Genomic DNA, 27847 nt, shown 5'->3' on the forward strand with positions numbered 1-27847 from the left:
ATATTTTGTTTTTATTTCCATAATATATAAAATAATAATTTTTCTTTTACGCATATTCATTAAAATAATTGATTCGGTGTGAGTTTTTTTTTATACAATGTTAATACAAAACTAAGGTACAAAAAGTACTTACATGTATACACATGAAAGAAACATGTCTAAAAACAAAATCTAACACAAAAATACTTTAATTTTAAGGATGAAAAACAAGGATTCATGCAGGTTAAATATGGATACAAAATCAAATAAAACGCCTTTTACAATAACTTTATTCGATTACATCAATCAATAAATATTTTTAAAATCCATACATTAATTTTAATAACTTAACTTTCCTTATTCCATAAAGATTTTAAAACCTACTGTAACAATGATAAAATATTTATATATGTGTATCTAATATTTTTTTACAATGACACTTCTAAGGCGATTCAATTATTACTTTACTATGTATAAGTTTTATTTACCCTAATTATATATAATTTTATACTTTACCTAATATGTTATACATTGTAGGTTAATTTAAAGATATTTATTTATGATTTTCTCAAGTAAAATAGTAAAGAGAAAGTGAGTAAAAATATTTCTAATGCGTTAACGTAAGTCGGTCTAAAAATACTTGAAGCAGAATTATCCGTTTCGTTGCAGCACAAAGTAGAAAGATCCATTACTTTTGGAAAATAATCATTCCAAAACTCAAAGGACTTGTAGTTAATATTACTTGGACCGCTCATATTAAAACTTCTGTCGATAATAAGGAACCCTGGATTATCTGGCGTGTACTGTTCCCAAGTTATGTACACTCCTGAATTTGTAGGATGTGAGTATATGGCAAAATTAGCCCACATCCTCATTATAATATCCGATATCCTTTTATCTGAATCGTCCCACATGCTCGCCTCTAATGGAGAAGCCAGATAAGGTAGACCGAGGACGAACACAAGATCAAAGTTGTGTACTACTCCAATCCAGTTAGGAATACCATCATTAACTGCGGGTGAAAGTGGTTTCAGGTCAAATCTATACGCGAAAGTGGGCGAAGTTTTACTTATTTGTTTAGCCATCATGTATGTAGGAGCGCCGTAATTCTTTTCCACAAAGTAATCGATGAACATTCTCCTCAGAATCGTTTCATTTTGGGTCGGAGGAATAGGATCGTAAAAGAATGCGACAGTGTCAAAAACGTGCTGCTGATTGGTGAAACAAGTATCGTTGTTATTTTCTACCGCCAAATCAGAAAGAACGATATCATTAATCATTGTATCGTATTCAGATTTCGATATTCCAGTATCTTCAATATCTTCTTTACTCAAAAGCAAGACATCTTCCATGTCCGTATAGCCAATAAGTATAGGAACAGGTTCAAACGATCCTCTTTCGAACAGTTTAATGGGATAGTCAGGGATAAAGGGCTTACTGTTGTTGCTTAGCCCGGAGTCTATCACAGGTCCCCAGTCCGTTAAGGGCTCTCCTTGTTCGAGCATAATTTGAGCGTTTACATTTCGCAAGCACGAAATGAGGGCTGAAGTAGGTTTGCGAAAGCAGCCGAATGCTTCTGCAACTCTATTGACTGTTTTGGCCATCTTCGCTGCAGGGACTACAGTGTTCGGCGCTAGGACGTTTCCGCTCATGGCGATGATTTTCTGGAATGTTCTTACGGACCATGCACCCGATATCAGGTGAAGGCCGGCGCTCACTGCCCCCGATCCGTGGCCGAATATGCACACGTTCTCTTTATTACCCCCGAAGGATTCGGCGTTGTTCCTCACCCACTCCAGAGCTCCAGCTTGGTCCATGAGCCCGAAGTTCCCCGGAGCCTCCCCGTCCATGGAAGTGAAAAATCCGAATATGTTCAGTCGGTACGCCACCGTCACCACGATGACCTGGAAAAATCATAACACGCTTTATTTCCCCTTCAGAATGGACTCCGACTGCAGCACGAACATCGGCCTACTTGTCTCTTATCTGATGCGGGACGGTCATAAACTCGCAAGGGTGGGAGTGAGTGGTCATTGGGAATTTCCTCGAAAGCAAAAAAACTGATTTATTCATTGACTCGAATCCACGTGCAATATATAAATAAAACTTAACATAAAACCTAAATCGCATATAGGAACTGCGTGATTCATAATCGTTACAGGTGACGTTTCTCAAAGCCTGGGGTACGCTAAAGCGCAGTACTTTCATTTAATGTATGCAAAGTTACAATGAGGAAAATTTTACCAGAAAAACCCTTTGTTATTTATTATGAGTGCATTTTAGTGACACGGAATCATTGTGTAAAAGAGTAAAGAAAAGTGATTATTTATAATATTTGGAAATCTATCAAAAATATTGAAAAGAAATGTGCTTTAAAATTCTTCCATAAATAATATCATGCACCCAAATATCCTTAATAACTGGTGTTAAAATGAGAACATACATTTAAAAAAAAAATCTAAACTTAGTTTATTTAACTGATCAAAATAAATCTTTATGTACTTTTTTTATTTCTTACTATACTACAAATAAGCTTTAGTAATTCCATATTATTTTTTGACATCTCATCAAAGATGAAGAAGAATATGGAAGTCTGGACATTTACGGGGCTGACGACCGTCATAGGCTGGTAGGCATAAGTGATCACTCTACACACGTGTAACATTCACCAATTCTACCCATTATTGACAACCACACTACTCAAATTCTTGGAAGTTCTATATATATGAACCAATTTAGAAACCTTGTTCATGAATCACTAAAACTTCACTAGAGACATCTATTGGTGAGATGTAAAGAAGCTTTTTATTAAGCAGAAACTCTTATATTAGTATGTGAGATCCGAATCCCGGATTATAATCACACACATGAGAAACGCCAGAAAATACCATTTTCATTTTTATTATTAAGCTTATAATTTGACCAGATAATTTATTTAATAATTTATTTATAATAATAATTTATTTATTTATTTAATTTTTACAATCCAGATTTTGTGAACAAGTATTTGGACACACTCAAAATTTAGTAATTCCTTTTACATCAACGCTGTCAGATTCTGGAATAAATCGGTAGTGTAAAGGCAAAGGGGTATATCTGTCTCAGACCAAATTTTACAGGAGAACAAAAACAAACTTGTGAAATTAAAAACATTGTTCGGATGGCATATGTACATATCTTAATAAAACTAAATAAATATTGCAACTACAGCTATATCCCTTTGCTTGATTATGGAATACACTATTTTAGACATTTTGTGGAACAAACTTAGAAAATTAAAATTTTGACAGATATCCCCGTTTGCCATTACACTATCGAAATAACCTCTCAGATACTCCTGATAACCTTACAGAAATAATAGTAATATAACTATTTATCCTTAAAACCCTTACTGTTTACCATATATTTATATTTCTTATTCCCTCCTTCTTACCTTGTCTTACTCCATAGGGAGTAAGATAAGGCATACGCCTTACTTTCTATCATTCATTTACATAACAAATTATAGAAAGGAAGTAACTTTACTATTTATGCTGCGATTCCTTACGATCTGAAATAGTTTTATCTCACCACTAAAGTAAACGCTAACTATCTAAAAGTAACAAAGAAACTAACTTTACACACTTAAATTACGAACCTTGACTAATATGATATTTGTAACTTAATCAAACCCTTACCCGAAATCGATGGTGCATAGGGCGCTGTATCACATAAACGTAGTGTTATCGTGATTGTTAAAACATGAAGGAAAGGTGATCAGGCCTCCGCTTCCTGGTGCTAGTGCACGGTAATATTAAATAAATATTACAGTGATTATATTTATTGGACCCCCCCTGGGAATCGAACCCGGAACCAACAGTGCGGTACCCGAGAGTACTGACCATAACACTACGGAGGTGGACTTAATTACTTATTCTATTTTTGGTTGGTTGGAAGATATTGCCTCATGGCGATAAAAACAATCTAATGTTCATGTAGTCCATATTTAAAAAAAAAAAACAAATAAATATTCATGTACCTACATAGATTGTGAAGGCAAAAATAACATTTTGAAAAATAAAACATTTTTGTATGTCACCTTTTGTTTGGACACCAACTGGAAGGGATTAATATCATAAGGGCTTCCTCGTAAGAAGTCTCCGGAATGGAACCAGACAATCGACGCGAAGCCTCCTTTGGGTGGTTGACCTGTAATGTAAAAATATGTTATATACGGGTGGATGAAAATAACTGTTTTGTGTACAATACTAACTAAAGAAGAAAAAACAAATATGGTATGAGTATATTACCATTTTGTCAAAAAATTATGATTTACATTTTTTTTAAATGTACATAGATTTTGTAACTAAGACACGCATAATGAATATTTTATTATTACGTAGTACCTACATTTTAGTGTTAGTAGTAGATTTAATTTACGTGTATAATAACAAGAGATTTTTTTATTCAGCATGTATTTAAAAGTCCGCTGTTAGATGGATGTTAGAAAAAAATAAAAACGGTAAATCATTTCAATTTTAAAGGTTGGCCTTAGTACTTTCTTACTCCATTTGCGTAAAAAAAATTGTCATATATTTTTAATACATTTAATAAATCTTGATAAATAGCCTGCAGGGGTTAAATCCATAATTGAGTCCAATCAAATAAAAAATAAAAATTGTTAATTTATGTAGTATGGGTATGAAATTATTTATTCTCAGTGTTCTTCATTTTTAAATACTAGTATTTCTCGTACAATCGTATGAGTAATACTAGTATATATAAAACGCAAAATACTATAAAAACGCAATAAACAAGTTTATTTAACTTTTTTTAATTGAATTAAAACAAGGGTCCTCTAAACACGTGACCTGGAAACCTATATATTTTCACGTGTATTTATAATTGTGGTAATCGGTAAAGACAATTATTAGGTTAGTATTCGTAAATGATAAATATTCAATGACCTTTCATGACATGCACGATGTTACATTCAAATATCAATTTGAACCATTTGCAATCGATAAATCATATAATTAAAACTACTTATCCTAGTATACAAAATACACGGCATTTAACCGATATACGAGTATTTAAAAGTAAATTTTTTTTTTCTCAATAAAGTAAAATGTATTGCTATTTTATGTTTTTATATTCACACTCTTTTTGCCCCGACTCGAGTCCGGCTTATAATATTTGTTGAGTACCTACCCTGCTGTCATTTCTGTTTTCAAAATATGTATTTTTATTTTTAAGAACATGTGATTGGTAGACTGGTCTTCCAATACAATTAATGACGTAATGAAAATGTAAAAAAGTTATTTTAATGTCATTAATCAAAATCTAGAGAGATAGCTGGTCTTCCACCTCCCAGGAGCGGACCGGAGAATGACAAGACATAGTCCTAAATAATGTTTCAAAATTGGTTCATATTTATAGAACTTCCAAGAATTTGAGTAGTGTGGTTGTCAATAATGGGTAGAATTGGTGAATGTTACACGTGTGTAGAGTGATCACTTATGCCTACCAGCCTATGACGGTCGTCAGCCCCGTAAATGTCCAGACTTCCATATTCTTCTTCATCTTTGATGAGATATCAAAAAATAATATATCTACTCGTAATTAATATCCATTATGTTTATACGATACATATATTAACCGTTATCTGTTCAAACCAAAACATTCACATATTCAATTTATCTCTGTTTAGTTTTGCTGCATTTAATGGTTAGGTCAGTTGCTCTTTCCATTCCCGTAAATGTGGTAATCCTACGGAAATGGGGAGACAATGGAGCGTCGGTGTGATGTATAACGCATTTAGTGGTCATTATTTCTTCCAAGGCAGTGGTTATTTGTCTCCTGGGAGATATAGTGACATGTCACGAACGCATATGCTTTAAATCCATTAGTAAACTAGGTGAAATGAACGGTATTCGCTTTGGGTGCAACCTGGCTATAATTTAATTAAAATAGTCCCTCTTAGTACTTTTTTTTGTATTTTTTATACTTGTATTTTTTCAGCACGCTCAGCTACCATACCGGAGGTCCAGAGTTCGATTCCCAGGGGGGGGTCAAATAAATATATGTGATTTTTTCACTGTAATATTAATTAAATATTACCCCGGACTGGTACCTGAAGTGGAGGGTTGATCACCTTCCTTCATGGGGTGACGATTAAGATAATACTGAGTTTATATCATACAGTGCCCTATGCACCATGGACGAGGGTTTGAAGAAGAATATGAAGATTATTTGCTTAAAAAGAAAGCTTCCTTAATCCAACCTAGATGGCCGTTGTGAATTCATATACTGTGTCATGAGATTGATCAATATATCCAGGAGTTTAAAAAATTTGAGCAGTGTGGGTTTCAAACATGGGTAGAATGATGAATGTTAAAGTGTGGAAAGTGAATAAATAAAATAAGAGAATAAATCAAATTGAAATTGTTATTTAAATCATGTGGCAATTTCGCGAACATTAAATCTTAAGTGATGGGCTGGAAATCCCGCCCTACCAAATATTTCATGGATTTGTAAATAACATTTATTTAATTTTTTTAATATTTTATTATTTATTATTTATACAGGTAGACCTTTTAGATTTTCAATAAATTTACCTGCAAATACTACCATAATTTATGCGCGTGGTCTAAGTGTTTTAGAAGACTGTAATATTATTATTTCTTCATTCGGTTGTAACTCTTCTAGGCGTGGCTTGACAACGTAATGGTAATTTAAATATGTTATAACATCTACAAGGTGCAGGAAAAACGTAAAACGACTCTTAAGCGGTAAACTGCGTGCTTGGTTTTGAACCTACTTACCCCCAATAAAACTATAAAAATGGTTAAAACGAGGTCATTTCTAGAACTACTGACCGCCAATTTTCATGAGTATAGTATTTCCAAGGTAAATCAACACATAAACATTTTTTGACCAACAAATTTCGCAGTATGATATAACTTATAATGTACGTATAATATTGTATTAACAGTTCAATACTATTTTGTTATAAGGGCCTATTCTATACATATATACGGTAGTCATACAGGAGAAAGTGACCAAGCGCATTTTTTACAAAAACGTGATTATTGACTATTTGATATCTTACTAGCTTAATATTGCCCTGAACAAATTGTATAATTTATTGACTTCTTAAAAATGTCTAACTGCATTGATGTTTATTTTCTTGCCAAGCAAAAGTGACTTAAATGACCCTCCTGAAGATTTAACATTTTTTCTTGAACGTTTTCCTCAGATACTTTGTGGTACATTTTAAAATATCTTTGTAAAATTAATAGACATTGTTTTCACCAATTTAAAAATATATAAAAAAAGTGGTGAAAATAAAGTCTATTAATTTTATAAATTTAACATTTTGTTAGTTGGTGAATTTCTCCTGTACGACTACGATATCCATTTCGTGCTTACATTTAAGATAATAAATTGTTACCATTTTAGTACGATATAATTTATGTAATTCAATAAATTTCTTTTGTATTTTCTTTCATTTCAGTTACATGTTGTTCTTTTTCCCCTCTATATTTCCACTTATCATTACAATATATTGTGATTTTGAAGGCTAAAATTCGCAAACAAATGGAGGCATACAAAGAAGTTGACTTTGTATGAATGACTTTAATTGAAGTGTATACCTACTAACGACCCACCCTTTTAGATTTGTGGTATACCGACCTACCATAAATCTTGGCGTTCTGAGTCAGACGCTATTTCTATTACCATTATCAGTTTCCAATAATTGGCCGTTGGCACGTTCAGTTCTTGAAATGGGCGCGCCTTTCGATAACATTTCCGCTAAACCTGGAAGGGACATTTCGCTGACCTGATTAGTTCAAGGCAGTAAACAAAGGTCGGACTTTTAGGGAACAAGAGCGAAACACCTAATGGGATTTCAGATAGTCAAGTTGCCTCATCATTAGGGTGAAAGGGAAGTGACACGCGAAACTATTTGTAGATTAGAGCTGCTAAATTAGTGGTGCGGTGCTAATTTTCTTTTTTTTACCTTCAGTGACCAAACCAAACAAAATATGTCTAATGAGAATGCAAAGCTAAACAGAATTAGTTTTCAGCAAGCGAAAAGTATTTTTAAAATTATGTTTTTTAAATTATTAAATAAAAACATCTTTTGTTTTCGTTTCTTTATAAATTAATATTATTTAAGGAATAAACACTGTAACAGAAAATATTTCACTTAAATTTATTAGACATTTTTACTTGTTTAAAAAATATATTATTCGAATTGTGCTATACCTCTCCAAAAGAGACCTACCTATTTTGCTTGGAGAGATTCATGCAGAATATTTATTTTTTATACTTGATTAAGGATGCAATATAGTAATTTTATCGTTTATTATACTGATTTTCAGTAGTTATGAAAAAAAATCTGTAGAGAGGCCCTTTAAAATTTTTGATTCCTAAATATGTATAATTTTGTTGAAATTGCTCGGTGTAGCAGATTGCTATTCTGAAATCAATAAATAATCTTGAGGGTGTGTAATTGTTTTTATATTATTGCTTTTAAAATATTTGACCTACGAATTGACATTATGCAACTATCCAATTACATTCGTCAATAGGTTGGTCCGTTGAAATAAGTAAAAGAAAAACGATGCTGTAATAAAAAATATATTAAATTAATTTTCTAAGAGATCGGACTTTATTTCACCTTAATATAATAAATTTATAATAAAACCCTTATCCGCACCCCAATGGTGCATAGGGCACTGCTTCATTTAAACACAGTGTTATCTTGATCGTTTGTACATGAAGGAAAGGTGATCAGCCCTCCGCTTCAGGTACCAGTCCAGGGTAATATTGAATAAATAATACAGTGAAAAAATCACTCAGGGGGGTTTAAATATTTATTTAAACCCTCCTAGGAATCGAACTCGGGACCTCCAGAATGGTAGCCGAGCGTGCTGACCATTACACTACGGAGGCGGACATTGAAAAATCATGTCTGTCTGTGTAATCAACTGTACAAAGTTTTTAAATAAAATGTAAATTATAACTTCACTTTTTTTTTCACCTTAATAAGCTTCCATTATTTCTACTGAAAGTTTCACTGGGTGATCTTAATTTTTAGGAAATATTTAATTTCCTGTTTTGTCAAGACAAACCTTCGGAAATGAAAAGTGACAGACATAATGGAAAATAGACGATTTTTCGTTCAAACCTTTTATCGGAAATTGGAGATGTTTGCGAGTCTTTTGTTTTATTTTTAGGTACCGACTACAAAAAGGATTTTTAGCGCTCAAAATGGTAAAATTGCTTTTGGGATGGTTTTTGAAAAGTTTTTAGATATTTCTGATTAAATTAATATTTTATTATTTTTTTCAGCTTATTTTTGAAATGTGCTTATTGCACAGATTTTCTATTAGATAGAATTTTATTGCATGTGTATCGATTTTATACTAGGTACATTTTAACATTTTTTCTGAGTTGTTTGAATAATTTTAATAATAATAATAAATCTCTTACTGCGCACCCCAATGGTGCATAGGGCACTGCTTCATATAAACGCAGTGTTATCTCGATCGATTACACATGAAGGAAAGGTGATCAGCCCTCCACTTCAGGTACCAGTCCAGTGTAATATTGAATAAATATTAGAGTGAAAAAATCACTTATATTTATTAAACCCCCCGGGAATCGAACCCGGGACCTCCAGAACGGTAGCCAAGCATGCTGACCATAACACTATGGAGGCGGACATTTTTTTTATTTTGCTTTTTGTTAAATTTTATAAAAGTACATTTTAATCGTTTTTTTTATGTATAAAAGACTAGAAAAAATTCAGGCTATTTATATAACTTAGTTGATGCGTATTCTATTATCCTTGATTCCTATTCTAAATAATGAAACTAAAAAAAAAAAGTTTTTAAGAAAGGATATATGTACATCTGTTCATTTGTGACATACACATTAAACAAGTGTATGTGCTTTCATGTTAAACAAAAACGTTTGATAGAACTTGAAAAGCAATCAGACTTTCATTAAAATAATTACAGTTGTTCTGGTACTTGCTTGTAAAATAAACGTAAAGTTCGATGCACGTAAATTGAAGCGTGGAAAGGTAGATTAAAATTTAATATCATCGTACTCAGTTATCACGCTGCAATTAATAACCTACGCGTGTCAGGATACAAAGCACAGATTTAAAAAAATAAATATGTATATTTATTCAAATTCTAATTCTACCAGTGATATTGTGACACAGTATAGTTTAAAAAAATAATAATAAAAAATAAAAAATTAAAGGCTTTAAGAAATAATATAAAGGTGTGTTGAGATGGTTTGGACATGTAGAACGAATGAGTGAGGAAAGAACGGTCAAACAAATTTATGAGGCGAATGTTAGTGGGAAAAGAAGCAGAGGAAGACCGAGAAAAACATGGCACGATCAGGTATGCCAAATATTTGAAAGTGGTCAGGTTAGGATTCGTTACAATCGGCGGGTATGTATGAGGAGATGCATGAACGTGGAAGAGGCGAATAATGTTTGCAAGGACAGAGTGGTGTGGCGCTCTATTCTCTCTGGCTACCCCTGCGGGGAAGCGGCGTGATGGTTAGTTAGTTTTTTTTACAGTTTTAGAGTCTCCGTGACTTGTTTTATTTAAACAAATTCCGTTTTAGAACACTAATAATAGCCTAGTTTTATATTCGATGAGCTATATTCAAATAAACTCTTAGTCAATTTTATGCTTTTAAAATACTATAAATACACGTTTGATATTCATCCTAGAAACAATTAATAGACCAACTAACTAGCTAACTAACTATCACACCACTTCCCCACAGTGGTAGGCAGAGAGTGGTAATAGAACGCCACACTACTCTGTCTTTGCAATCGCTTCTTCACCGTTCATGCATCTCCTACATACCCGCCGATTATTTCGACTCCTTGCCTGACCGCTTTTTAATAGAATATTATTAAATAAAACTTATTTGTCTTTTTTCAAGTACCCTTAAAACCTCTGCAATAAATTATTTATAATTCTTTAGAGAATATAGAAAAAAACATCAATTGATTCGGCACTCTTTCTGTGGTAACACTTATCCTTTTTTCATTTAAATTTCTCTTGGTAAACATCACTATTTCTTAAATTATATCGTGTCACTCGTTTCAATGCATTCCGTATCATTTTCCAACTCCGTATGCACGGTGCTTGAAAATAATGCGTAATACGTGTCACAAACGAATTCAAGGAGTGGCGGTATTAACCGAGTGATTTTAAATTTTATTTTATTAAATACATTCAATTTTATGTTTTTTTTTGAAGGACTAACCTTGTGCTTTTCCATTTTATAATTAAAATGTAACTTAGTTTAAAATCCCTGTAAAATTTATAGTGATTTTTAAACAAAGATACATTTTAATAATTCATTAAATTTTGATAAATTCGTCTATTATTTCACGGCTTTTCGCTTTCCAACATCGAATTGATGTATAATTTGTATATAAAATTTTGAAACAAGTGGGTACTTATGCGTACATATTACCATCTTACAAAGTATTCAGTATTCCTGTCAATTATGGGCCAGTAGGGTGAAGATGGCATAGCGGTGGGGATGAAGGGTGATGGTGGGGGGGGGGGGGTACAGAGAAGTCTGCACGTAGGTTGTTGCCAAAGCAATGGCAACCGAATGAATGGCACCGATCGATACCCTGCTATTGTATATTATAATGCTGGTGGTCACGCGACGGCCCAAATGGCATCCTACCAACCCTCTTCCGTACGTCTCGAAATTGACCGAAAACTACCAAGACTGAATTACTGACCGCTGCGAAAGTACCGCAGCCCACAAATCGGATTTAATTAGGTCAAGAAAGTATAATAGACACGCATTTGGTACTTTTGGTCACTGTTTGTTTCTATATCTAGGCCATTTCGTGGTAAAGTCTTCAATTTTCATTTGATACCTTAACGTAAATATGATTGTCGAAATTTAAATTGTTTCCGAAAGTACGTAGTACCTACTTATATTTACCATCAAATATTGATTGGAAATATCGCTAACTCCTTTCAAGAACGTCAAATATAAAAAAAATAGATTTTTCAGGAGATCGTTTTTAAAGTTTAAAAGTATAATAAAATGTATTTTAAATATATATCAGGAGTGAGCGACATGTCTTATTTTTCATTAAAGGATATATTGAATAAAAATAATCAAATATTAGATCAATGAATTCATTCTTATATTATCACATTGATACACAAAAAAAATCAATCAATGGATTCAATTTAGTATAAATCTATACAGTAATTCAGTAAAAATCTATATTCGCAGTATTTTTACATAATACAAACTATGCCATGTTCTCTCCGATTCCGCGGCTTCACATGTTAGCCAATGCTTTTGAAAGTATAGATTTATTTAATACATTGTTGTCCACCTTGAAATCTGTACTTTCTCAGAATTTCTTCTCCATGTTATAATGGATAAATTTAAACGTTGTGTTTAACTCTCTCTCGCTACTCGCTGATAGTGTGTGAAGGAGACGCGTATTAACCAGTGCTTTTTACCAAGACTTTTTATTTCTGATTAGTGTATTTTTATATTAGATACTGTTTATATGTATTATGTTAAAGGCATAATCCTTTCAATAAATAAATAAATAAATAACAAGTTTCAAGAAAAAAATCTAAAGATTTTTATTATTAAAACCTCAGTCTTGTTACATAAATGTCACGCCATTTAAAGTAAGTTACACCCTATCGACCCCCAAAACTTTAGATTCTACCTCCTGCCTTCACGGTACATATACACGTCTAAGTATTTCATTATATTTCATTCTTACAAAAAACAGTAAACCTAGAAAAATGAATATAGACGACAGGTTAGTCACGAGCAAAAATACAGCAGTCTGCTTTAAAGTAGACAACTTTCAAATTCATGTTTCTAAAATATCTTAACGGTGCATGAGGCACTGCATCAAATCAATTCGATCCTAATTGTTTTTTGTAAAACCAACGTGATTAGTCTTGTATTTCAGGTACCAGTCCAGGGTAATGTAAAAAAAATGATGAAAATCGTTATGTATATTTTGACCCCCTGGGTATCGTACTAAAGACCTCCAGTATGGTAAACAAATGTGCTATCTACTACACTATAGAGGCGGATATGATAGTTACAAAAATATATTAACTTTTGTCGAAATAAATGCGAAGGTTATTTTTATTGTATCTATGTCACTTAAGAGCATATCTTGCAAAAGTCTATGTGAATAAGGAACACCAGGATAAGAGATATATGCGAGATCCTCTTGGATCTGTGCGATTGAGTGGGGAAGATAACGAACGAGGATAATGAGACCATCCAGACATTGCACTGCACGGCAAACCCTACGGTCGATGACTCCCGGGCAGACCAACAATGAGATGGATTGACAGCTGGGAATCAACATCGCAGGAGGCTAATCCCTCTTAAAAATAGACCTGAAGGCCTACTTGGTGCAGAAGAAGAAGAAGAATATATATTTGGCATTTAATATTTTTAACCCAAATTAAAGCTTTGACAAATTTCAACTTTTTGCTTGTACGTGTGTCTCATATTCATGTATATTTTCCAATATATGAATGCTCATAACGACAGGTGAAATTTGCATTGTAAATTTAGCAATGCCTTCATTAATTATGCATGTGTTGTGTACTCAAATACATAGAATGTTTGAACAGTCACGGAATCAAGTTGCTAATTGTTTCAAACTTTAATCCGGCATGAAGCAATAATAAAAATTCTTACCTACATACTTTCCAGCCAACGTTTTTACTTCAACATTGATCATAATGAATTCTTACGTTAGGTGTTTCTTGAAAAATGGGAACAATTAGATTTTTTATGACGAATATCACTTTTAAGGGTTGTTTCTTTTACTTTATTTAAAAAAATATACATGTGTTTTCATTATTTACACAAAGTATTTCAATTTCATACTTTTTCTGTGAGCCTAAGCGGCTTATTATTAGAAATAGGCATCAAGTTGTGGTAGAGTGGATTCGAACCGAGAAACTCCGACTTAAGAGTCCGCCACACTAATCACGGGACCACAACCCGACACCATAACATAAAACTTATTTTTTGACATCTCAATATAGATAAAGAGGAATATGGAAGTCTCGGCATTTGCTGGACCATCATAGACTGATTTCAGTGATCACCTTACACACGTGTAACATTCACCAATTCTACCCATGATTGATAACCACACTTCTCAAATTCTAGGAACTTCTATTTATATTTATGATCCAATTTCGAAACATTGTACAAGAATCATTAGAATTTTCACTAGAGACATCTATTGGTGAGATAAATAAGATTTTTTATTGAGAAAAAACTCTTTTATTTGTATGTGAGTATTTGGATACACTCAAAAGTTGTTAACTGTTAAAGAGTTATAATAAATCACAAAAGTATAATCCCTTCTTTGAAATTAAAATTAATCTAAATTATGACCAAGTAAATAAATTTAAATAAAGTATTTGAAAAATCGCATCACATCACCTCGTGCTTATAAACAAATTTAGAGTTAACTTAGTTGAAATAAGAAAATTTCGCATCACTATTCATCACGCCTATTAATACAGTCGGAGTAAATTAAAGTTCAGGTGTAATTATCTTATTGAAAAACCTTTATACTGTTAATTATTATTATATCTCCTGTATGTTATGTATATAATCTAATAATTAAAAAGAAATAGTATAAAAAAATTAATATAAAAATTTTATTAACATGTTAGTATTCGGCTCAACACAGGCCATGCCTAAAGAGCCGTAATACATATAGTAAATGTATATATGAAATAAATAAGTAAAAAAAATAAGTTATAATAAATCACAAAAGTATAATCCCTTTGCTACTCCATGACTCGATATTAAAATCAATCCAAAGTATGACCGAGTAAATAAATCACAGCTGGAATATGGAATTCAGCATTTTAAAAAGTTAGCTACGTGTTTCGCAATAACACCAAACACGCGAATACCGAATGAAACCAAACCATTGTTATTTATTACTTAGCTATAACACTGTAATGTATGGTACATTAAATACAAACATGATATCATTGAAAAATTTGTTAGTTTCTTCTCAGAACTAAAGTTTTTAGTCACGATTGAGTAGTTTGCAAAATTTAAGTAGGTAGCGGTCGTCTTCGGCTTAAATATTTTAAAATTAGTCTTCACTATTCACCACTATCCGTAAAATATGTAATGCTTTACAAATTATTAACAAAAAATGGACCATTGATTTCGACTATCAAATAAAATAATAACAGAAGTGAAAAAGTGCTTCAGGGCAGGATAAATCACCTTCCTTTCGTACAATTAACGACATATCACTGCATTGAAGAGATGCAGTGCCCGATGCACTATTGGGTGCGGTTATCCGCACCTTTATGGGCAACAACAAGAATAAAGAGATTGAGTATGTAAAAAATAGAAATATGCCGGCCGCCCTAAGTACATTAATGTATGTATACATATATACGAGAATATATATAAAACTGTAAAAAAGATGTTATGAACTTACTTATATTGTTTTAATAAAAATACAGAACAATTAATTTACTCGTCATTATAAAACTTCATCAAATATAATTTATTCATATTGCTTAATTATTTTATTTTATCGTAATTATGTGTTGGTTTTTGGTCCTGTGATTAGTGCCGCGGACACTTCAGTCAGAGTTTCTCGGTTAGAACACACTCTACCATAATTTGATACATATTTCTAATCATGAGCCGTTTAGGTTCATAGAAATAGTAAGAAATTAAATTAATATATTTATATATCTATATATATATATATATATATATATATATATATATATATATATATATATATATATATATATATATATATATATATATATATATATATATATATACATATATATGTTTTTTAAATATGTTTTTCTTTAATAAGTACGTTAATTTATTAAATTTAATTTAATAAATTTCACTAAATTTGAGGCCAGCACTCTGATATCTGGTTTAAAATTATCCGTTTGCAGCATAAATATTGCATATTTATTTTACAGTTAGTCAATTTATTATGACTCATACTTGAGTTGGTCGATAGCCTTCTTACCCCGAGACATTATCGAAATATTACTCCCTTGCATGCAAGTTCGTACTGCCGCTCCATAAGGGTGTTAAAATAATAAGGGGTTAAGCATTCTTCGATAAAAAATTAAATCAAAACGTACTGCTGACCTTGGGGTTGGATCGTTTCGAATGTTTTAGATATTCAGGTTACCTTCAAGTTTCGTCAGGCAATTTGCTAAAATACTTATCAATTTCATATTGTTACATTGAATTTGATAGTGATTGTATGAATTTACTTGTATAAGCAACATCTAGTTCGAGATATGTGCGATATAGTTCGAGATATGTGCGATAACATTTTTCAATTTACTGATCAAGGGAGAATTTAAGCTGAAAATAGAGCTCTTGACTCAATTTTTCAAAGGAGGATAAAAATTTAAATGTTAAAAAAATAGAAAATGATAAATAATGCAATTTGAAATACGAGTCCGTTTCATCAGAAAGTCGTTAAACCTGGTTGATTATATTTGTTGTCAAATAAAATAATTTGAATTAGAAATAAAATTTAAAAAAACTTGAAAATTAAAATCAAGTTAATACATAAATATACCCAGATTGCAAAATTGGCATATTACAGAAATATTAACCGTTTGATTGCCGATCGTCGATTTTCGTCGATTCGTGTTTTAACGAAGATTGCCGATCGTCGATTTCCGTCGATTGCGTCAGTCGTGCTCTGATTCGCGCGTACGTAGGGTGTGGTGCTGCGGCGTTGGTAAATATTATTCTAATATTATCTTAATAGTTGTAAGATCGTAGTAAACCGTTTAAATTTCAGATTCATTTATTATTTTTTTTATTTTAGTTAATTTAAAAAACATAATGTCGAGCGCGTCCTCTGAAATGTCTGATAGCGGGAGCGACGATTTCCACTCCTCTAATTCAAGTTCGAGTAAGAGTAGCTCTGGTGAGAGTGATGTCATATCCGTGTTTCCCAACCGCAGGATGCGAATTTCCAGTAATTCTTCTGATCGTGACCAAGAAATGGAGAGTAACACCAGAAATTACTCATTTACAAATGTACCTCCCGGAACCAATTTTTCTACCGAAAATTCTCATTTTTTCGAAACGCCTGGACTTCGGGATCCTCCTCCGCGTGATTCCAAACCTATATCATATTTTGATTTATTTTTTAATGTCATTCTGTTAACAACGATAAAAAATGAAACCAACAAATATGCCCAACAATTTCTTGAAAACTCTTCTGGTCTGTAGTAATAAAGATGGTGCTGGGCTGCGTAGATCAACGACTATTTGTGCTTATTGTAAGAAGGGTGTCCACACGGCGTGTGCAGGAAAGCACAGTTGTTGATTTTCTTTTGTTTTTCATTTTTGTCTTTCTTTTTTTCTAAATAAAATACTGTATTCATTTATACAAGCGTTTTATTTCAAATATTTCGACATTCTTTAATAAAACACCGAAAAAATCATCAAAATTCATGAAAATTCAAAGAATTTATGGGGTTTTAAAAAAATATATAGTTTCATAAAAAATGATGTTTTTTTGGTGGCATTTTACAAGAAACTGTATGCATTTTTTGGCACTCAAACGGTTAAATGATAAGGTCACACACCATCAAATAAATATTAAAATATAAAGTCTCACATTAAATGATACAGTCATTCACCTTTACTTTACTTGTTTGAAAAAAAAACTATACATACTTAAATTTTATGTCCAGAAAAAATAGCTGCCGGAAATTTTATATTTCAAAGAATATAATATAGTACTTCCCCATACAAATATGTGGTTGAAGGAGTTTTCAACCGATGGTCTCAGATTCACCAATATATTATTTGAATATACCATAAAAACCCTATTCTTTATTTTTTATATTAATCCTAATAAAAACCCTAATAGTATCGTATATGTGATTATTATTACTACTTAAATTCATTGAATTCATTCATTTTGTTTGAAAATTTATATAAATTCATGGTTTCCAACCCCTGCCTTATTGTGTATAGAATTTTGTCTACCCTCCCATAATCTGGGGATGTCAGTGACGACGAAATCTGGCCCCTAGTGAAATCAAATAAAAGTGGATAAAAATAAATAGATGTTGTTTACTATATCAAATGCAGTTCTACCAAGAGTAACTTATATATAAAAATAACATAAAACAACTTTGTTTTAACCACTTCTTTATTGGTACACTTTATCGAACCTTAGGAGTTTTTTTTCCGTTTTTTAAATCATATTTTAATGTAGTGTACGGAGTGCGTGGACGTTTTTGGTATCGTAAGGGAAAGGTAATTAACTATAACTTAATTATGAGTATTTCAATGTTTTAGAATTTAGTACATAAACCCTGATGATGATAAGGTTCTTGTCAAATTCAGTTGGATAAAGTGTACCAATAAAAAGTGGTTAAAACAAAGTTGTTTTATTTTATAAAGTTTATAAAATGTGCCACAAAATATCTGCAAAAAGCACTAAAGAAACTGATAATAACAATTTTGACACGGGTATAGCATATTTTTTTCTCGAGTAAAATCGGATTATTCAAATTAAGGTTAATATCATAGGGTGAATAACTCATGAAGGTCTTAGACGGTGTTTCAAGATAAAGTCCGACAAAGTGAAAATAAAATCGAGTCCACAATATGCATCACCGTTCCGTGATTATTTTGTTATACTCTTCTGAAAGTATGATATCTTGTATTTGATCTTAACGAACACAATCACGCCATTTTTTATGGTTTTTGACAAAGGGAATGTAATCCACATAAAATAATGTATTTATAATGTACTTCAGAAAATAATACGTTATAACTAGTGCAAGCATATTGTAAGAAACCACGTTTTGAAGGGCAATTAACCTTAATCATACATAAACCAAACAAACATTTGCTGGCCCAACGTCATAATTTGTAGAAAAAAAAATACGATAAAATAAGTTTATACAATTTTAATTTATATTTTTTAAATGTTTTAATTAAAAAAAAACTTTCTTCACCATCCATTGTTTACTTAGTGTAATACCACTTTTTTTGAAACACTTATTAATGACTACCGGTTTCGGAAAATTATTCCATCCTCAGGTCGTTAAAATAAATATAAAATCATTACATTATAATTATTAAAATTAAAAAAAAATTGTTACGATTTGACATTTGTATAAAAATATATATATTTTTTTTATTATTTATATTCAAATGTCAAATCGTAATAATTTAATTTTAATTTTAATAATTTTGGTATAATTATTTTATTTTAATTTTAACGACCTGATGATGGAATAATTGTACGTAACCGGTATCACAAATAAGTGTTTTTAAAAAAGTAGTTTTACGGTTCTATGGATGGTAAGGAGAGTGTTTTATTACCATACCACAAAGTTATCAATGCTTTTAATAAACAAAATATGTTTTAATTAATTTTTAATGAATTACCTTTTTTATTAACGTTTTTTGTTATTAACTATATCGATTTTTTTTGTAATTTCATAAAAGAGCAACGAAATGTTAATATACCAGTATTGTTATATTTAACTCTCCTATAGTATTTATTACATACCAAATTGAAATAATTCGGTACGGTATTTTTTAAAATATAATTTAATTAAAATTTTCTCTTTGTGAAAACCACTTTTCTTAATATCTATTGTGACAGGAACTTTCAAATTTAAGGATATTGATTAGTAAGTATCTCATTTTACCTTGCATTTGTAGCATTGACATTTGAATTGATATAATATGAGGACAGTATAAATGAAAAGCTAGAAATGAATACTTTATTCAAAATTATAGGGCATCGTTGTAGTTAAGGGAGTTTTGTGGCGAAGTATAATCTGTATGTTTTAAAAAATGTATGTAAAACTTTCACACCGTCGACAAACTTGAATTAGACAGTTTATAAAAAAAATGTAGACAACGTATCCTATATTCAGAAGTAACTGAATAAATAACTTTCCAGGATGCCTACTATGTAAAGAAGAGGGGTGAATTGAAAATGATACAATAATATCAAGGTGATTAACAAAGAATATGACCATTATGTTGTATTCGTGAATTATTACAAAAATAGTGAAATTAATGATGATTTATTTGAAATAACGATAGTTAAATACATGAAACGTCAATGGACACAAAGAAGTTCATCGTAATATCATAATAGTAATGAAATTTTTAAGTAAACAGTTATTCCATTGTTTTCTATAGTCTCTAGAATTGTATAAATTTATGTTGTATCAGTTTACCCTTTAAAAAAGCTATCTAGATCGGTGAGACTATTGTCACTTAATGCGGGGGTATTTTGCTTACTTAAATATCACAACCTTTTACTTAAACCATCCCTTTTACGCTCTGAATATTTTATATGCCACAACAAATGTGAACAGCATTTGAGATACTTTTTTTTAATGTTATTTTTTTAGTGCAACTGCTCATACACTATTTCAGATGCTTAATACATATTTTTGGAAAGTAAATTTTAAGCTTAGAGAAAAAAGGCATATTAGGTGTTCATGTATTCTTAAAGGTTCAAGAACTATAAATTTTTAGTTCATTTTTTAATTCCAATTACTAGATTTTATCATTAATTGATTTAGCATTTCGTTATAAATTGTATCCATTTTAATTCAAGTTTTACCTAGTAAATATCACTATTTCTTAAAATCTATTGTGACACGTGTTTTGACAGATTCTGCATCATTTTTAAATGAAAACACGTGTCATAATATATTTTATGAAAAAGCGGTATTTAATAAGTATAATTTAAATTAAAAGTACTAGATTTTAAATCCATTCGTATTACGAATCGTAAATTACGATCAACATGATTAAATAAAAATAAATATCAGGAATTATCTGGTGTACTGCTATTTTTAATTTATTATACATATGAATTGAATTCTCTTGTCATTCTTAAATTTTAAATTTAATTTTACATAAAACACATACTTAAATAATAAAATTAAAGATATATTTACTATAACAATACATATAAATGTACCTCTATTTTTTTTCGTGATTGTATGTTTAAAAAAAAATAGATGTTTATACTACTAGGTGTACTTATAACTTTTTAGTGCGAAGTAGACTCGAGAGTGGCTTAATATATTAAGAGACACATGAACTTGAGCAATAAGGTATCAAATTGTGGTAAAGTGGGTTCAAATATTTTTACACGAAAGAGTACGGGTATATATCCTTGGCCTAACCCGACCGAGATTCTCTAAGGTATGCATGGCTATATCATATACCAAAATGGATTGTGTATTCGATCGCACGTGTTCAACGATTGTCGAGCTGTATGATCGATATTTCTGAAATCACGAGGAATGTTGGTTTGCATGTTCTCGATAGTAACTTGAGGAGGCGTTGGCATTATAATAATAATAATTTTGTGACAATTTATATAGCGACATTTTCGAAAATTACTATCTTAAGGGAGCATACCATATATTGTTTCAAATTTCGGAGTACACGAATAACCTACTGGTAGAAATGCTTATTCGATGAGCCACCTCTAAACTGAACAATGTTGATGTGGACAAACTGTTCCACGTTTTTGAAGACATTTTTCTAAGCATGATTTTTTTCCGCTTTTACAGAAATCTTTGTAAAATATGTAACATACCTACATATTATATATTATACCACATTATGAGTTTTATTTCATTACACATGACTAGTTTCGAAAACAAACAGACGTTTGCATATACAGGTGAAAAGTAAAACTAACGAGCAAAAAATATTTAGGTATATACGAGTATATGGAGGTTGATAGGGTAATAAATAAAGACAAAAAATATATGTGCCGAATTGTGATAAATCTAAAAATTACAAAGAATCAGAGATCATCGCTGTGGACCTCCTAGTAATTATTTTTCAATTCAATTTACGAATCACATTATAGAAACTAACCACTCATTTGACTCACGTATAAAATTATTACGCTCAGTTACAAATAAAGGTCAAGTCATGAACAATTTAGAAAATTTAGAAATACATAAAAATTTCAATTATGATAAAACGTTGATTAATAATATGCTGTTTCAAAATACGTCACTATCTGGTTCCTTTTACAAAAAATCCCGTTCTTTAACCCCCTCCCTCTCCTTTATTTATTACCCGATCAACCTCTTTATTTTACTTTTCACCTGTAGATGAAAACGTCTGTTTGTTTTCGAAACTAGTCGTGTGTAATGAAATAAAACTCATTAAGTGGTATAATACAAGTGTATAATTAAAAAAAAAAAACAATATGTCACTACACGAAGTCATCAAGATTAATATTACAACATACCTAGGTACATATGAACAAAATCAGGAAATAGTATTAAAATTGAATACCGTTACATATACGCAATACTTGTTAATTTTTATTCTCTTCATCTTTTTACAACCATTTTTACACCCTTTGGTGCACAAGGCACTGCATCGTATTAACGCAGTGTTTTTTTGAGCATTACCTACATATAAGCGAGACGATTAATCCAGAGCTTCAGGTACCAGTTTAGGGTAATATTAAATCTACATTTAAGTGAAAAATCACAAATATTTAATTTGATCCCCCCTCGGAATCAAATATGGTAGCTAAATGCTCTAACCATTGCACTAACGTGGTGGATAATATTTGAGTAGCAAGTTTTGTATAAAATATATTTGGATTTACGCGTACATGGGGTAATACTAAAATTTACGCAAAATAGGCGGGAAATTAAAATAATCTCACGTCATAAATATGTATATTTCAAACTTTACCACTACTTTTGTAATAGTAAGGAAATAATTACTTTCGAGAAAGGTTGAAGTAAGTATATAATTAAGCCATAATACATGTTTTAATATTTCCTTATTTTAATTGATCGTTTAAATTTTTTATGTGTTAGATTGGGCTTTTTTTAATAAGGGTCCTTATTTCAAAGGAATAGCTATTAAGCAGAGTACATGGAAAAGGTGAAATGTATTTTGTTGTGGATTGTATTAATGAACGTGTATCTACATAATTAATAATACTTTTTGACATCTCAACAAAGATGAAGAAGAATATGGGAATTCGGATTTACAGGGCATATGATCTATCATAGACTGATTTTACTGATCACTTTATTTATGCACGTATAACATTCACTATTCTACCTTTGATTGACAACCACAATACTCATTTTTTTTTTAAATTCATACATTAATCTCACGTTCATTTTATATTATTTTTTACCTTAGGAACATTAAAAAAACTATGAAGGGAATGTTTTCGGTAAAAGAGCAGAGGAAGACCGAGAAAAACTTAGTATTAATAGGTATGATAAAAACTTGAAAGTGGGAAATTAGGAGTCGAAATAATCAGAAGGTGTGTATGAGGATATGCATGAATGTGGAAGACGCGAAGAAAGTTTGCAAAAACAGAGTCGTGTGGCGTTCTTTTCTCTCTGCCTACCCCTACAGAGAAGCGACATGGTTAGTTAATAAGTTTTTTATTACCATGCATTTTAAATATTTTTGTTTTTTATCAACTGTCTTTATGAACGAATTTAACTGCAGAAATGCATTTTGAAAATCCATCGGTCTTCCAGGGTGAAATAGGATTGCGTGATTTTCAATACTTAGGGTAAATCCTCTTTTAATAGCCTACCGAAATATAGCGAGGGGCGGATATAGAGGATGATATGGGTATGAGCCTTATTTACGTACATGGATATTATATATAGAACAGTTCACATTTAAAACAGCAGAAATCAATATATTTCGTCTTCAATATCTTTGCAATATCTTCCGCACCTTAAGGAGCATAAGATACTGCATAAATCTATGTAAGTCTTAAGCAAAATGGTAAGGTATCTTTGATATATTTGATCATGTTACTTTGTTCTATTGAGATGAGGTAAAATAAGAAAAAAGGCATTTACTTTTGAAAATCTCCCTTAATGTAAATTATGTAAAATGTATCTTTAATCAAACGACATAGATCCACCGATGTACCCGTATGGTGATCGTGTTATTTTTTTATCCAACATTATCAATGTATAAATAGGTAGATCGTTGGATTCCTGTCCTTTAATGGAATGTCAATTTAAATAATTATGCGAGTTTAAAAAACCTTTTTTAAATGACTTTTTTTTTTAATTTATCCAAACCTATTTATTTATTTTAAAACATATAACAAACACAAGTAACATATACAATAATATAAAATATAAATACGAAACAGAATAAAATAAAATAAAACATGAACGGGTACATTAAATAGGGATATAAAAAAGATACGAGTATAAAGTAGGAAGTATGTTTAAGGGAAACAAATGAGAAAATATAACTCATCACTAACACAAATATCTTTCCATACAAAATTCTTTTAGTTCATTGATTTTGGATCCCTGACTGGGATAAGTACAACTTAGAATAAATGACACTGCATTTGATCAATGTTTCGTCTTTGTCGTTAATTATTACAATAGGTCATGGCAATCAGTCTGCGTTTCAGATGCCTTTCCAAGGAATCATATTTAGTTAGTATTAGTGAAATAAGTTCAATCCACTTACCACTACTCTACGCTTGTATGCAAAAATGATAATTTAAATAAAGGGATATGTATTATAATATTTATTTACGTTGTTGTATCCAAAATATCTTTAAGTTACTAAATATGCCAATATAACTTTGAACATATGAATAATAATTCTAAAATGTTTATTTTTATTTTTATCTTAATTATAAATGTAAGCATACTACTCTGACAGATAATTCCCATGCTGAAGATCAATTTCATATAATTTTTTTACTAGTTTAATTTAGTATAAGTTTTCCTAACGCCATCCTTACTTACCTAAGAAACGTATAGATAGGTGTTTGTATTGAATATCCATACATGTAATAATTAATAATTAAATGGCGTTAATTTTATTAACCATACATTAATATCCATACATGTTATTATTATCCACACATTAATATCCATACATGTTATTACATTAAATGGCGTTAACTTTACTAACCATACATTAATATCCATACATGTAATTAATTAATAATTAATAATTAAATGGCGTTAATTTTAACATTCCGTTTTCCAGCGTTACGTCTTTGTCAGTTTTATGTTCGGGTAAAATATTTTATTTAACTTACTTATTTACCAAATTTAATAGAAGAGTACAATAATAATATATAAAGATGAATAAATAACTATACAGAAACGATTTCCTAGCACAAATTATATGTTGTATTTAATTCATTTAAAAATAAAAATTACAAAAAAACACATTTTTATAAATTAATTATTTTATATGTATCTAATTGATGTACGACTGAAATTTTAAGCATTATTTATCCTGAAAAAAAATGGGAATAATAATAATAAGTAATTACATATTTATCATAAATTTAGAAGTTGGTTATTTTTAAAATGCGTGACTTCTAACTATGACTGAAACAAAATGTGAAATATTAACCATTATTTACACCAAAAATATTGTTGATCGAATTATAGATATTCATTCAAATAATACTAAATACATAAAATATATTTAGCATTATTAGAAATATTTTTTATTTATAAAAATTATCAATTTTTAATATAGATATAATAAGCACAGTAAAAAACAAGTTTTATTTTTAAATAATATATTTTAGATTAATTTTCGCAACTTTTTATACCTAAACTTAAATAAAAAAAAATTGTAAACAAAAGTATATTATCTCTTATGACAAACAAAAGTCAGTGTAAAAATAGGAACTAATTTACAAAGTAATTAGTTTCAGAATTAATAATTTTTAATAAAAAATTCTGTCTGATTATCAAAAAAGGGAAAATCATAGATGAATATTATTGATATAAAGTGCGTTTATAATTTAAATTATAAAAAGATATATTTTAAAAGATTTAAGGATGTTTAAACCTTACCATCGGGAATCATAAAAATTATTCAACTCGATATAAATAATTCTAATTAAAAAAAAAAGTGTTTTTCAATAGTAGGAAAATATCATAGATTAATATTTTTTAACTCAAATTGTATTTTTAAATGGACGCAAAGATGTTTAAAGCTAACAAGCGGGATCATCAACATAATTCTATTAAAAATGAAATAATTCTTATTTAAAATTGTTGTTATTTTCAAAAGAAGGAAAATATCATAAATTAATGTTTTTTATATGTATTATAACTGCAGACAGTTGGTAGAATTCCATATTAAATTGTTGGGTAATATATCCAAAATAAAACAAGGTTTATTTGGTTGAATTCTACATTTATTTATGTATATTTTAATACGTGACGCGTTTCGTCTTCTTAGGACATTATCAAACACAAACAGTGTTAGAAGTTTAATTGTTTAATTTTGGATATATTAACCAACAATGTTTTCTTTGTTTAAATTATATTTTGAAATAGATATAAGAATGTTAAAAACTTACCATCAGGAACGTAAACGTTCAAGTACAGACAGTCTTCATCATACAGTCGTTCTCCCTGATCCTCAGCATGCGGCTCCAGCAGTTTCATGAACAGTTCGTCGTGCTTTCTCAACTGCCTTCTGCCGGTAGTATCCTGGAGGCAGGAAGCAGCCGGAGTAGACGCATTCCTCACACCGTCCCACAGGGGTAGTTCCTGCACTTCCGGGGGTAAGAATCTCCGCTTGCCGACCGGAGGCTGTGCGTAAGGGATGCCGAGGTATGCGAGTATCCTCTGAGTCCTGTACAAGGTCTTGTAAGTCCCCATGACCATCCCTTGACCCATAATATTTACCGTAGGAGGTTCTCTCGCCGACGAAACCTCTTCGAAAATCATAAAAATGACTTTTAAAAATATTACAAACCCCAGTGACTTCATGTTAAGGTCGTATTTAAAGATAAATCTCAAATAAAATATTTTTTCTTGTATTGTAAATTATTTAAGTTTGTTTCTGTTTTAGTGTGTTACCATGCTGCGTTTGCAAGCCGGTAGCGTGTTACTTTGTTAAGGGTAGCGGCGGCACTGGCGTAGCAGAGACCAACTAAGGGAGTGCTGGTGATCTGTTCTTGAGAAGTTGTAGCGGCGTAGACCTAGAACATGCGAAGGGGCATGGTAACCATGGTAACGCCATCTACGATGGCGCGCGCAATTCTGTGTTTTACGTTATGCTTTTCAATACGTTTTTTTAATAACGTCATATTACTTGTTTTCAGAAATTAACCAAAAAAAATGGTGTTACTTAAAATACAGATCTTTAGTAGTTGTATTTAAAAAATATTAAGCATTTTAATTGTATTTTATTCAACATTTTATTTTGTTTCTCATAAACTGTGTTTGATTTATTTCATAAAGATTTATTAAAGAAGTCGATGGTCAAGATATTAAACCTTTTTTTTCTTATTTTTATATTTAATTTATAAAAATAATAACAATCTACATAAAAAAAACACGATGTACCAAATGTTTTTTGCTTACCCATATTTCACGTAATGGTGCGTAGGATACTGCGTCGTATCAAAATAGTGTTATCTTGATCGATAATTGAATGAATGTTAAGGAGCGATTCAGAGTGATATTTAGTTAAATTGATCAAATTGAGGGTTTTTTCTAAGCTAGAATTTCTACTAAACATCAATACAACAGGAGTATCGATTATTATTCAGGATCGTCTATCCAGATGCCATGTTTTTTCTTTTTCTAATCTATTTTATATCCCACTGTATACAAGTCGCTTCACTTAAGTCATATTAATATTTGATTAACAAAGATTTCATGCGTCCGAAATCTCTGTCGAATATAAAGCAACATGGTTCCGATAATCTTCTAACGTTTCCACAAGCATGTTAGTTGAAGTATAATAT

General features: G+C 30.7%; 1 protein-coding gene and 1 long non-coding RNA gene across 2 annotated transcripts; one reads left to right on the top strand and one right to left on the bottom strand.

The window, feature by feature from the left end:
- Nucleotides 1-254: 254 nt before the first annotated feature.
- LOC148301332 (carboxylesterase 5A) lies at nucleotides 255-27076 on the bottom strand. Its single transcript, XM_088273423.1, has 3 exons — nucleotides 26450-27076; nucleotides 4058-4167; nucleotides 255-1883 (listed from the first exon to the last, which is right to left on the bottom strand). The coding sequence occupies exons 1-3, from the start codon at nucleotides 26862-26864 to the stop codon at nucleotides 537-539; spliced, it is 1872 nt and encodes a 623-aa protein (XP_088129549.1). The 5' UTR covers nucleotides 26865-27076; the 3' UTR covers nucleotides 255-536.
- On the top strand, nucleotides 16678-17462 carry LOC148301333 (uncharacterized). The gene is made up of 2 exons (XR_015838805.1): nucleotides 16678-16804; nucleotides 16895-17462. It is a non-coding gene; the product is annotated as an uncharacterized LOC148301333 (long non-coding RNA).
- Nucleotides 27077-27847: the final 771 nt, after the last annotated feature.

Source organism: Brachycentrus maculatus, unplaced genomic scaffold (genome assembly GCF_059751285.1).
Source record: "Brachycentrus maculatus isolate JH-2025_06_01 unplaced genomic scaffold, ASM5975128v1 h1tg000574l, whole genome shotgun sequence".
NCBI classification, from domain to species: Eukaryota; Metazoa; Arthropoda; class Insecta; order Trichoptera; family Brachycentridae; genus Brachycentrus; species Brachycentrus maculatus.

Excerpts from the sequence above, each read along its gene's own strand:
- LOC148301332 (XM_088273423.1), bottom strand. The coding sequence starts at position 26,864 with ATGAAGTCACTGGGGTTTGTAATATTTTTAAAAGTCATTTTTATGATT. Across the intron at positions 4,168-26,449 it reads GAACGTTTACGTTCCTGATG|GTCAACCACCCAAAGGAGGC; the intron begins GTAAGTTTTTAA and ends TTTACATTACAG. Across the intron at positions 1,884-4,057 it reads AGTTGGTGTCCAAACAAAAG|GTCATCGTGGTGACGGTGGC; the intron begins GTGACATACAAA and ends TGATTTTTCCAG.